The sequence below is a fragment of the Saimiri boliviensis genome, chromosome 9 (assembly GCF_048565385.1).
Source record: "Saimiri boliviensis isolate mSaiBol1 chromosome 9, mSaiBol1.pri, whole genome shotgun sequence".
Classification (NCBI taxonomy): Eukaryota; Metazoa; Chordata; class Mammalia; order Primates; family Cebidae; genus Saimiri; species Saimiri boliviensis.
The window spans coordinates 27058855-27072872 of record NC_133457.1 but is presented as its reverse complement, the minus strand read 5'-3'; the positions used below and the strand labels follow the sequence as shown (position 1 = coordinate 27072872).

General features: G+C 34.1%; 1 protein-coding gene across 6 annotated transcripts in view; it reads left to right on the top strand.

Moving 5' to 3' along the window:
- Positions 1 to 14018, top strand: part of BCHE (butyrylcholinesterase) — a 79758-nt gene that overhangs the window by 49671 nt on the left and 16069 nt on the right. For 2 of the 6 annotated variants that reach the window (XM_074405615.1, XM_074405613.1), the window contains 2 exons: positions 7701 to 7813; positions 8331 to 9717. In XM_074405615.1, the coding sequence (XP_074261716.1) occupies positions 7701 to 7813; positions 8331 to 8420 (203 nt within the window). In that variant the 3' untranslated portion in view covers positions 8421 to 9717. Of the gene's footprint in view, positions 1 to 217; positions 264 to 7700; positions 8304 to 8330; positions 9718 to 14018 lie in introns of those variants that run through there. The other 4 variants (XM_003924974.4, XM_074405616.1, XM_074405614.1 and 1 more) reach the window with 3 other exon arrangements.

The window sequence follows — 14018 nt, the reverse complement described above, 5'->3', positions numbered from 1 at the left end:
TAGATAAGTTGGGGGTGAGTTTCAGCAAATATGGGCATCTCAGAGCTGTATTTGATTGTTTAATATGCCTTTTGGTTATCAGACATTACTCACCAAAATTATAATTATGTACTCCATCTGCTTGGGAAATGTTTCTGATATACCAGTGCTCTGTGTATTACCAAATGTTCTGTGACATAATATATAACCAGAGATGGGCTTCTGCTTCTCTTGGCAGAGCAACAGTGCTGTCCTTGTGTCCTCCGGGTGTGAATAACGATGAGGTAACTTATTAATCTGCCGAGAGACTCAAAGAGATACTGTAATTTACCATATCACACACTGCATCCTCTTAATCTTTATTTAAAATATTTTTATATGGGAGGGTTATAATTTGGGATAAAATGAGTGGGTTATTTTAAGTGACTTATTTATTATAACCCAAGCTGAGCCCTTCTGGTTTAAGCACAGGTGATCTATTTCAATTTATGTGATGATAAAATAAAATTTGAATATCAGCATTTTTTAAAAATACCCTTCACAAATTTCTATTTCCAAATACTTACCTGCCATAAAGCAGATTAAATAAACAAACTCCAAAGGTTTGGGCCAGCTGCTGCTATTTCCCATATAATGCTGAACAAATTCCTAGCTCATTTAACACTGACTTCTATGGAAATACCTACCTCACTATAGTCTAGGACCATACTTATGGTTAGGTTCAGTGTGTCCTGAAAATATGCTTTTGTATTATACCATTTTTTCCAATTAATTTCCCCATAATCCGGCTTTCATAATTTTAAAGTAAATTCACGATACGATTATTGTAACATGTATTCATTAGTAATAAAAATGCTACCTTTGAACAAAGTCAGTTTGAGGTAACAAGGATTTAGATTTTATAAGTAAATAGTGTGAACAGATTTAAAAGATTAAGAACCCATGTTCTTGCCATACCTTATATTTTTCAAATCATGACACTTCAAATATTTTAATCTTTAATGACTTGAGAATGGGGTTATTCAGATGACGTGAACTAAAGGTTTTGGAATTTTTTGAAGGTAACTTTATAAGTAAAGACAAATTTCAAAGAATAACTACTAGCTGGCTTTCTTAAAAGGAGAAATGTTTACCTTACTCAAGATGGAAATCCAATAAGCTTTATAAGTACCACTTCAGCAGTAGTTTACATTTGAACAATAAATGTTCTCAAATAAAAAGGTTCTTAAGATTCGTTTAAGCACATAAACTCTAGCAGTTAACTTTAGACCATACTTCAGCACATGGCTATACTGTTATTGCATGCACCTGGAAGAGATAAAATTTTTAATATTTATTTCAAATGTTATAAAATTCAGATTTCTACAAGGATATAACTGTACAATATCACAATATTATACCTGTTTGAAAAAAAGAAAAGGAAGTAGCGAAATGCCCCATTTTCAAGGATATTACTATTTTTTCAATAAAAGTAGAATAGTACATTTATTTAAAAGATAAAAATTCTTCATAGTACCCCAATGAAGAAAAAAAATGTTAGATTCAATAGTTCCTCCATTGGCCTTTGAATAAATCATGCTTGCCAAAACTAAAGACCACTTGTAAAGTTATAAGCCTAGATATTTGGACTGGTTACTTTGAGAATCATTTACTACTTTTGCTGATCACTTAGCAAGACTGGCAGTCAAGGATGAGAGAGTGGAAAGGTGATTTGGAGAAAATAATGAAACTAATTTTAATGTCTTAATATACCTGAATTATCAATTACTCATTAAAAGCAAAACAAATAATCAAGTGACTTTTAATAACTTAATAATTAAGTTAAATTAACTGTTTCTCTTTAAATTACATGAAGTCTTCGGAAAGCCTAGCCAGAGTTTATACTAGTTCACTCTGTGATCTTACCCCACACTCAAAATTACAACAGATCAACTAATGATTGACATTTATTGCATAAAGCAGTATCCACTCCATGATAATTTTAATGACTGATCAACAAATAGAAAAATAATCATGTGACGTAGACAGAAGAGATATTCAATGAACACTCAAATATATGAATGTTTTTATTTCTTCATTATTCATTATGATGCCAAATATAATTAAATATCAGTATAATCTCATAACTTCACCTCCACTAGCAATTATGGGTTAATTCACCTTTGCATTCTTTCCTGCTATGGTCTGAATCAATGTTTGTGCCCCCCTAAAATTCTTATGTTGAAATCCTAACCCCTAAAGGGCTGGTATTAGAAGCCAAATCCTTGGGGAGATGATGAGTTCATTAGGACAGAGCCCCTTCAAATGGCATTATTTTAAAAAGAAGAAGAAGAAGAGGAAGAAGAAGAAGAAGGAGAAGGAGAAGGAGAAGGAGAAGGAGGAGGAGGAAGAGGAAGAGGAAGAAGAAAGAAGAAGAGGAAGAAGAAGAAGAAGAAGAAGAAGAAGAAGAAGAAGAAGAAGAAGAAGAAGAAGAAGAAGAAGAAGAAGAAGAAGAAGACCTCCTGAGAGAACTCCCCAGTCCTCCATGTGAGAACACAGCAGTTAAGACTGCCATCTGTGAACCAGAAAGCAGGTCCTCATCAGACACAACCTACTGTTGCTTGATCTTAGAAGTCTAATCTGCTGGAAAGCCTCCTCAACTGTCAAAAATAAATTTATGTTGTATATCAGCTACACAGTGTACAATGCTTTGTTATGGCAGTCTAAACGAACAAATATTTTCTAATTCCTTAGACTTTATTAAATAGACAGCTCTGGTGAAAATTTGCTCACTGTTCTTTTTGGCTAGAAAAAAAAAAAAACAATGACAACAACAACAAAATGTATTACTATTTTCATAAGGAAGAAAATAACTTTTTTTAAAAAAATTGAGACAACAGAGTTTGCAAAACAAAGATCACAAAGAAGTGAACTGAAAAATGCCAATATGTTTATAAATTTACTATTTCACAATTTGCCTTCCATGACTATTCTCTTCTCTTTACCCTGTGAGACCTTAAACAAAAAATGGAATCCCACCTTTTCTAATTCCCCCAAACCCACAAACAAAGCAAGTTGTCTCTGTTTTACAATATGAACAAGACTTGGTGACATTTGAAATAATTTTAAAGTAATGAAATCACTCATATAACAGAGTTGGTTAAAATGATATTATTATTGATTTAATACTGGGCATAAAAAGCTGAATAATAAAAATAATAATAGGTCATATGTATCAAGGTGAATATGTATATTTAATGTATTCATATTTATATGTAGAGTCTCTACCCTCTTATGAGATTTATGTCCAATTATTATGCTTTGAAAATTTATACTAAAATTGCTAGCCTAAGTATAAAGCACTATCCTTTTCCCAAGGAATACTCAAGTCAATAATATGAGTTGTCACATTTATTTATACATATTATATCATACAAATTCACATTTTCTGTGTGTGTTTCCTACTCAATCATTAGGCAGTTATTTTAGAAAATAAAAACTCCATTATTATTTTTATACCACATATATGCTAGAATTTAACTGTTTTATGCATACTGAGCCATTTGGTCCTTTGCAAATTTTTCTTTTTCTTTCTTTTTTTTTTTTATTAAGTTCTGGAATACAAGTGCAGAATGTATAGGTTTGTTATGTAAGTATAGGTGTGCTGTGGTGGTTTGCTGAACCTATCAACTCGTCATCTAGGTTTTAAGCCCCAGATGCCGTTAACTTTCTATCTTAATCGTCTCCTTCCATGCACCCTCCACCCCTCGACTGGCCCCAGTGTGTGATGTTGCTCACCCTGTGTCTATGTGTTCTCACTGTTCAACTCCCAGTTATGAGTGAGAACATGTGATGTTTGGTTTTCTGTTCCTGTGTTAGTTTGCTGAGGATGATGGCTTCCAGCTTCATCTATGTCCCTGCAAAGGACATGATCTCATACCTTTCTATGGCTGCTTAGTATTTCATGGTACATATATACCACATTTTCTTTTTCTAGTCTATCACTGAAAGGCTTTTGGGTTGTATGTCTTTGCTATTGTAAATAGTGCTGCAGTAAACATACATAATCATGGGTCTTCATAGTTGGATAATTTATATTCCTTTGGGTATATGCTCTACAATGGGATTGGTGGTTCAAATGGTATTACGGATTCTAGATCCTTGAGTAATCACCACAATGGTTGAACTAATTTACATTCCCACCAGTAGTGTAAAAGCATTCCTATTTCTCCACAGCCTCACCAGCATTTATTGTTTCTTGATGTTACAATAATTGCCATTGTGACTGGTGTGAGACGGTATTTCCTTGTGGTTTTGATTTGCATCTCTAATAATCAGCCATGTTGAGCTTTTTTTTTCATGTGTTTGTTGGCCACATAAATGTGTTCTTTTGAGATGTGTCTGTTTATATTACTTGCCCACTTTTTGATGGTGTGTTAGCTTTTTTCGTGTAAATTTGTTTAAATTTCTTGTGGATTCTGGATATTAGACCCTTGTCAGATGGATAAATTGCAAAAATTATTTCCCATTCTGTAGGTTGCTTGTTCACTCTGATGATAGTTTCTTTTGCTGTGTAAAAGTTCTTTAGTTTAATTAGATTCTATTTGTCAATTTTGGCTTTAGCTCCAATTTCTTTTGGAATTTTTGTCATGAAGTCTTTGCTTATGCCTGTGCCCTAAATGGTATTACCTGGGTTTTTGTCTAGGATTTTTATGTTTGAGGTTTAATCATCAACTCTTTAATCTATCTTTAGTTAATTTTTGCATAAAGTGTAAGGAAGGGGTCCAGTTTCAGTTTTTTGTATATGGCTAACCAGTTTTCCTAGCACCATTTATTAGAGAGGAATCCTTTTCCTATTGCTTGTTTTTTTAGGTTTGTTGAAGATTAGACAGTTGTAGATGTGTGGTGTTATTTCCAAGGTCTCTGTTCTGTGTCATTGTTCCATATGTTTCTTTTAGCACTAATATCATGCTACTTTGGTTACTGTAGCCTTGTAGTATGTATTGAAGTCAGGTAGTGTGATACTTCCAGCTTTGTTCTTTTGCTTAAGATTGTCTTGGCTATACAGACTCTTTTTTGGTACCATATTAAATTTTAAGTAGTTTTTTATAATTCTCTGAAGAAAATCAATGGTAGTTTGATGGGAATAGCATTGAATCTATAAATTAATTTGGGTAGTATGGCGATTTTTATGACATTGATTCTTCCTATCCATGAGGATAGAATGTTTTTTGATTTGTTTGTGTCTTCCTAGTTCTTTCAGCAATGGTTTGTAGTTCTCCTTGAAGAGGTCTTTCACATCCCCTGTTAGCTGTATTTATAGGTATTTCATTCTCTTTGTAGCAATTGTGAATGGGAGATTATTCCTGATTTGGCTCTCTGCTTGTCTATTGTTGGTGTATAGGGATGCTTGTGATTTCTACACATTGATTTTGTACCCTGAGACTTTGCCGAAGTTGCTTATCAGCTTAAGGAGTTTTGAACTGAGATGATGGGGTTTTCCAAATATAGAATCATGTCCTCTACAAGCAGAGACAATCTCACTTCCTTTCTTTTCATGTGAATACCCTTTCTTTCTCTTGTCTGATTGCCCTGGCCAGAACTTCCAATACTATGTTAAATAGGAGTGGTGAGAGAGGGCATCTTTGTCTTGTGCTGGTTTTCAAAAGGAACGCTTCCAGCTTTTCCTCATTCAATATCATATGGTTACGGGTTTGTCATAAGTAGCTCTTATTGTTTTTAGATATGTTCCATCAATATCTAGTTTATTGAGAGTTCTTAACATAAAGGGATGTAGAATTTTTTTGAAGGTCATTTCCCTTGCAGAAATTTCAAACAGTTCCTTTTTTTACTGAGTGAAAAATGTTCTTGCATCTACAGTATGAGATTAACATATTGTTAAAATTACAATGAGTATGAGTAATGCTGGCATAATGCTCTTTCCAAACATCACTTAACATTTTTGTTAAAGACAGCATAAGTATTTTGCTGGTGTGGGGGGCGACTGGCTTGCAAAATGTTTATTAATGAAAATAAATGTGAAATATTCCTAATAGCAACTACCCATGAAAATATAAAAAATGGAAAGAGAAAAGTAATTTCCAAATAGACATCTGTGGTGGTTTTGAATGGGTTACTTTTCCTAGGTAGTTGACAGTTAACTGGTTTCTGAATGTTTTTCAGGCCATCTTGTTAGATGTATAACTATATACTTAATAGAAATATAATTTATCTTTTAGAAATATTTTTGTCAACTAATTTGATAAGATTTACAGAGCCTATACTCTGCTACTCTGAGACAGGAAATACCCTAGTAGCTAGAGTTGTACAGATGAAAATGACAGGGTCTGCTTACTCACAGTGAAGTGGAGTCAGGGCCCAGGACCATGGAAAGCTTTTAAGAAGAGAAGATAGCTGCACTGAATATTAATGCGAAGGCAAAGTGGAGAGAAGCCAGAGATGAAGTGTCTTGTGCATCATGCTAAAGAATTTAAATTACATCCTAAGTAGAGACATTTAGTAATGTTGAATGGGAAACTGACATGTTCTGATCATTGATTTATAAATGTATAAGCTTTTACTATATTCAAGATTTTTTTTTTTTTTTTGTATTGGCTGGGAATGGTGGCTCAGGCTTGTAATCCCAGCACTTTGGGAGGCTGAGGCGGGTGGATCACTTGAGGTCAAGAGTTCAAGATCAGCTTGGCTAACCAACATGGTGAAACCCCATCTCTACCAAAAATACAAAAATTAGCTGAGCATGGTGGTGCATGCCTGTAATCCCAGCTATCTGGGAGTCTCAGGTGGGAGAATCACTTGAAGAGGTTGTAGTGAGATGAAATAGTGCCATTCCACTCCATCCTGGGCAACAAGAGTGAAATTCTGTCTCAAAAAAAAAAAATTAATTAATAAATAAAATAAAATAATGCATTATAATAAAGGCAAATTCTATTTGAAATGACAATTACAAAGTTATCCTTATTTATGAATAAATATATTGTGCCCTTTTTATTTAGGGGTTACACATCCATGGATTCAATCAACTATCGATCAAAAATATTTGATAAATAAATACATCCATACTAAACATATACAGACCATTTTTTCTTGCCATTATTCCCCAAACAATATAATATGATAAACATATACATAGCACTTTCATTATACTAGGTATAAATTATGTAGAGATGTGCATAGCTTATATGAAAATGTTATCCATTTTATATAAGGGATTTGAGTGTCTGAGGATTTTCGTATCCTTGAGAGGTCCTAGAACCAACTCTCCACAAATACGAAGAATGACTACATTCGTATATAATTTTCATTAGAAATAATTATCTGTTATAGGACTATATATGTAAATGAGACCATTAAATGAAATTTGTGCTATTTTAAAATGGGTCAAGAACATAATATCTACATATCTTCTTGAAAACTAAAAAAAAGATGTAATGTAATTACACATAATACAATATATAAACTCATTTTCCATTTTATATATGTTACATTTTATATAAATTTTATATCTGTTATTTGCATTTTCATATAATCTGTAGAGATTTTATTAAAATCTCTTTTTAGGCAGAGAGAGAGCTAAACATAAATCATAAAGAATAAATGAAAAAAAGAAAATATTGCTGTGCAGTGTAGTTGGAGAAAATGGCTTTTGTATTTGAAATTATTTTTTAATTAATGAAACAAATTAAAATTTAGATTAATACAACTTATTCCATGTTTTACAGGGAATATTGATGAAGCAGAACGGGAGTGGAAAGCAGGATTCCATCGCTGGAGCAATTACATGATGGACTGGAGAAATCAATTTAATGACTACACTAGCAAGAAAGAAAGTTGTGTGGGTCTCTAATTAATATATTTACCTTTTATGGAATGTTTATTTTCTCTTTGATCAAGGCAAAAATATCAGGAGCTTTCTTACACACCTACTAAGAAAGCTATTATGTAGCTGAAACAAGAATGCCAGAACGATAATATCGATTCCTCACGTGTTTAACTTAGGATTTTACCTACATTTCAAAACCCAAATGGCTAGAACATGTTTAATTAAATTTTACAATATAAAGTTCTATAATTAATTAGATGCATATTAAAACAATGTCCTGCTTCAATTTCTTTCTTTCCTTAAAAATAAGATTTTTTTTCCCTTAAAAGTTATCAGTGCTCTGCTTTTAGTCAGGTGTATTTTCATTACCACTCATGAAAAGGTGTCTATTTTAGGTGAATTAAATTTTGAAACACTGTACACCATAGTTTTCAATATTATATTTCCTAATTAAAATATAAATTTAATGTCAATATGAGATATTAAAATAAGCACAGAAAATTATTGGTCTTTTTGTTTTTTATAAAAGGGATTTCATCAACAGCAGACCTGTCCTATAAGAAAGGCTAAAGGAAGTACTTCAACCAGAAAGAGAAAGACATTAATGAACAATATGTAATCACATGGAGGTACAAAACTTACTGGTAATAGTAAGTACATAGAAAAACACTGTACATACTATAACCCTATGACTTGTGTGTAAACTATTCTTATTCTATGTAGAAATACTAAACAATAACCCAATAAAAATAACTACAAAACTTCTCAAACATAGAGCAATAAGATAGAAATAGGAACAACAAAATTTACAAAGCATGGGGACAAAATCAAGGCATAGAGCTTTCATTAGTATTTTTTGTACTTGTTTTCTTATGCATGCAGTGTTAAATTGTTATCAGCTTAAAATAGTGGATTATAAAATAGTATTCACAACTCTTATGGTAAACTCAAATCAGAAAATGGACACACAAATGTTACTATCTTATATTTGAAAAAACCTAAAGATTCCATAGAAAAATTAGTAAAACTGAAAAAAAAAATAAATAAAATTGCAAAACACAAAATTTATATACAAAAATCAGGAGGATTTCTATATGCCAACAGTGGAAAATCTGAAAAACAAAAACAAAAACCTTAAAAAGTAATCCCATTTTCAATAGCCACAAATAAAATTAAATACCTAGGAATTAACAAAACCAAAGAAGTGAAAGATCTCAATTATGAACATCATAAAACACTGATGAAATAAATTAAAGTGGATACTAAAAATTGAAGGATATTCCATGTTCATGGATTAGAAGTATAAGTATTGTTAAAATGTCCATAATACCCAAAGCAATCTACATATTCAATGCAATTCTTAAGAAAATACTAATGACATTCTTGACAGAAATAGAAAAAAAAAAAAAAAAAAAAGAACCTCCAAATTTTGTGGAGCCACAAAAGACCCAGAATAGCCAAAGCTATCCTAACCAATAAGATCAGAACTGGAGGAATTATATTATCTGTCTTCTCAAAGCGAACTACAGAGCTTTAGTAACGAAAATAGCATGCTACTGGCATAAAAACTGACACATGAACCAATGGAACAAAACAGAGAACCCAGAGACAAATTCACACACCTAAGACAAACTCATTTTCAACAAAGATGCCAATAACATCCACTGGAGAAATGATGGTCTCTTCAAGAAATGGTGTTGGGAAAACTGGATATCCCCATGCAGAAGAATAAAAGTAGACTCCTATATCTAACCATATACAAAAATCAAACTAAAATCGATTAAAGACTTAAATCTAAGCAAGACCTCAACCTGTGAAACTACTACAGGAAAACATTGGAGAAATGCTCCAGGACATTGGTCCTGGCAAATTTGTGTGTGTGTGTGTGTGTGTGTGTGTGTGTGTGTGTGTGTGTAATACTCCACAAGCACAGGCAACCAAAACAAAATTAGAAAAATTACATAACATCAGATTTAAAAACTTCACAGTAAGGAAAACAATTTACCAAGTGAAGAGACAACCCACAGAAGGGGAGATAACATTTGCAAAATACCCATTGACAAGGGATCAATAACAAGAATAAATAAGGAGCTCAAACAATTATATAAGAAAAATCTAATAATCCAATAAAAAAATGTGGGCAAAAGATTTGAATAGACATTTCTCAAAAGAAGACATACAAATGGCAAACAAGCATATGAAAAGGTGCTCAACATCATTAATCGTCAGAGAACTGCAAATCAAAATTACAATGAGATGTCATTTCACCCCAGTTAAAATAGCTTATATTCGAAGGAGAGGCAACAATGAACGCTGACAAGGATGTGGAGAAAAGGGAACCCTCATACATTGTTGATGGGAATGTAAATTAGTACAACCACTATGGAGAACAGCTTGGAGGTTCCTGGGGGGGGGGGTGGGAACTAAAGAATTACCACATGATCCAGTAATCTCACAGCTAAGCATGTTCCCAAAATAAAAGAAATTACTATATTCAAAACATATCTTAATTTCTATATTTGCTGTAGTGCTGTTTACAATAGTCAGGATTTGGAAGCAAACTAACTGTAAGCAATAGATGAATAGATGAAGAAAATGTAGTTCATATGCACAACAAAATATTATTTAGCCAAAAGAAAAAAAAATGAGATCCTGGCATTTGCAACAACATGGATGGAACTGGAGGCCATTATGTTATGTGAAATAAGCCAGGCACAGAGCAACCAACATCACATGTTCTCGCTTATTTGTGAAATCTTAAAATTAATACAATTTAACTTGTGGAGATAGAAAAAGGGTAATTATCAGAGGCTGGGAAGGTAGTAGGGCTTGTGCAGAGGGGAATCTGTGGATGATTAATGGGTACTAAAAAAAAGTCAGAATGAATAATACTATCTGATAGCACACCAAGGGGACTATAGTCAATAATAATTTAATTATACATTTTAAAATACCTGCAAGGCTATAACTAGATTATTTGTAGTGCAAAGGATAAGTGCTTGAGGGTATGAATACCTTATTCTTCAGAATATGAGTATTAGGTATTACATACCTATATAAAAATATCTCATGTACCCTATAAAGGTATATCTACTATGTATCCAAAAAATTCAAAATGACAAATTTAAATTAAAAAATAAAATAGAGTTACTAATAAGTGAGATAATAAGTCAACAACAGTGGCATAATGTTTTAGAGGTGAATCCTAATAAAAATAGATACACATATGAAACAAGATATTTCCCCGACCACTTTATTGGCAGAAACTAGACTGCATGGCCATCAGCAGGGGTGAACTCCACTCACTCCCTGCTCCACCCATTATGGGACAGTGAGCATAGGTGCAGGAACCAAGGCTAGGGTTTTTGGGAGTCAGTAATAGCAAAATCCATACTGGCCTTACAGAAGCATCTAGGAGAGGGTGGCTGTGACCCCTGAAGCCCCAAAGGAAGTGTTACAGTGTTGTTTTAGCTTGCCATCTACAGATGGCTTAAGTGTTCGCAGCTCAGTGGAGGGCGTGTGATAGCGTTTTGCACCCACAATTATGGCACCTGAGTTCTTGTTCAGAGTCCAGGAGAAATGAGGTTGCATGAATGAATTGAGGATGGTAAACATAAGGGATTTCATTGCCAATGAAAGTGTCTCTCAGTGGGAAGCTTGGCTAAAAAAAAGGACAGGGCTGGAAGGTAACCATACCCTGAAGTCCCCTCCTCTCTGAAGCTACACTATCAAGCTATCCCTGTGAAGTCAAGCCACTTCTTTCCAACATCCAACCATAGTCGCCTATTTCCAGCTGTTTCTTCTATCTCTCCTGGCAGAACCTGGGGTTTTTATGGGCACGGGCTGGAGGTCAGGATGAGCTGTGAATAGTTTTGGAAAAGGCAACATTCAAGCAGGAAAACAGGAATGTAAGTTTTCACTTTGGGCTGTGGTATCAGGCGTTTCAGCTTGAGGATGGGGACCTTGTTTGAGACCCACACTCTTCTGGCCAGAATTTCTCTGCCTTGTGTCCCTGTCACATACGCCACAAAATAAATTCATACATCTCACCAAAACAATGCTTATTTATTTTTAAAATATTACCCATTTTCTTAGTTTAATACCTTATTTGTACTGTAAAGGCAGAAAACACCAACTTTTAAAGGCAGTTAGCTCTCACTGCTTTGATAGTATGAGATTAATCTCTGTATATCTAGTTGCTACTAAGGGCTTGCACAATGTTGTTATAAGTGTATTTGGTTCTTATTGATTAAGTGGATGAATGGAATAATAGATGAAAAAGTTTTGTGCTATGTGGGAAGAAAATTTTATTGTGACTCTATGCAAGTCAGGAGGACACATGAAGAACAAAGGAAGAGTAGGAAAGAAAGGAGAAGGTGGAGGAGGAAGAGGAGAAGGTGGAGGAGGGAGAGGAGAAGGTGGAGGAGGAAGAGGAGAAGATGAAGGAGTCTGAGGAGTAAGGGGTAGTGGAAGAGAAGAAAAAACATCATTGCAGCCACTTGGAACTGGGTTTCTACAAATGAGCTATCTAGGCATTTGAGAGCTTCAGCATGGAAGAGGTAATAGACAGGGTACTGAAGATTCATACGATGGATCATTTTATGTAGATTCATGTGGCATTTAACTCAGCGATTTCTAACTTTTGACCTTAACTATACTTTAGAATCCCTGGAGATAATTGTGGCCTGCTGCACACTAAGCCAAGTAAATTATAATGTCTGGGAACAGAGCCTAGATATCAGTATGTTTTCAAAGTTTCCCAGGTGACTCTGTTTTATTTTTCTGCAACAACACTGTTTATTTTGACAGGTTTAAGGGCAATGCTTTCTTCAGAAGGGCAAGTATAGGATCTTGATTAGTAGTTTCCAAAATTTGTTACATATTAGAATCAACTGGGAAGTTACTAAAAATTCCAGTATTCATGCCACAACTCATCCTAATTAATTAAATCACAATGTGAGAATGGGAGGCAGGAATCAGTATTTTTTAATGATCAGTAGTTGGTTCCAATGTGCAATGAAGTTTGGGAACCAATGACCCATTCTAGATAGTTAATTTAAAGAACTGGGGGAATATTCATATTGCTAGAGTACTCACAAGTACATAGCTATAAAACCTGCAATTTCATGGTAGAAAGAAATGAACTTGTTAGTGAATTAATTGTTTTTCTCTGAATAAAGAAATGTGCAGAGTTTACTGACTATATAGAATAAATTTGGAGTATAGACTTTTTGTCATGACTTATCAACTAGAAAGTTATATTTTTAGATGGGCCCAGTGACTCACACAGGTAATCTCAGCACTTTTGGAAGCTGAGGCAGACAGATCACTTGAAGCCAGAAGTTTGAGACTGCCTGGTCAACATGACAAAAACCTGTCTCTACCAAAATATGTGATGGTCCATACTTGTAATTTCTGCTACTAGGGTGATAAGGCAGGAGAATCACTTGAACCTGGGAGGCAGAGGTTGCAGTGAGCAAAGATCACACCACTGCGCCCAGCCTTAGCAAATAGTGAGACTCCATCTCAAAAACAAACAAACAAATTAATCAATATTACATTTTTAGAATATCATTTTTTTGCCAGTAAATATAGGCTTTGAGGAGCAGTTTGAAAAATAAGAAAAGGTGAAATATATACATAAAATTTGTAAAGGTTTACATAATAGCAGTTTTACTGAAGATGATTAATTTTAGCTAACCTGAAATTTTCTCACTTGACTGTAGTTACTAGCAATAATTTGGGTTCAATATAAAGAATTATAACTTTAGGCCGGGCGCAGTAGCTCAAGCCTGTAATCCCAGCACTTTGGGAGGCCGAGGCCGGTGGATCACAAGGTCAAGAGATCGAGACCTCCTGGTCAACATGGTGAAACCCCGTCTCTACTAAAAATACTAAAAATTAGCTGGGCATGGTGGCGTGTGCCTGTAATCCCAGCTACTCAGGAGGCTGAGGCAGGAGAATTGCCTGAACCCAGGAGGCGGAGGTTGCGGTGAGCCGAGATTGCGCCATTGCACTCCAGCCTGGGCAACAAGAGTGAAACTCCGTCTCAAAAAAAAAAAAAAAAAAAAAGAATTATAACTTTAATTTCTATTTGCCAGTGTACCTATGTTAAGTATTGACTGTCTTGTGAACTCTCACAAATACAAATAATCCTTCTAACCAGGCTCATAAAAAGATGCTGTTAAGATCAGTTACTTAATGATTATTGAACCAG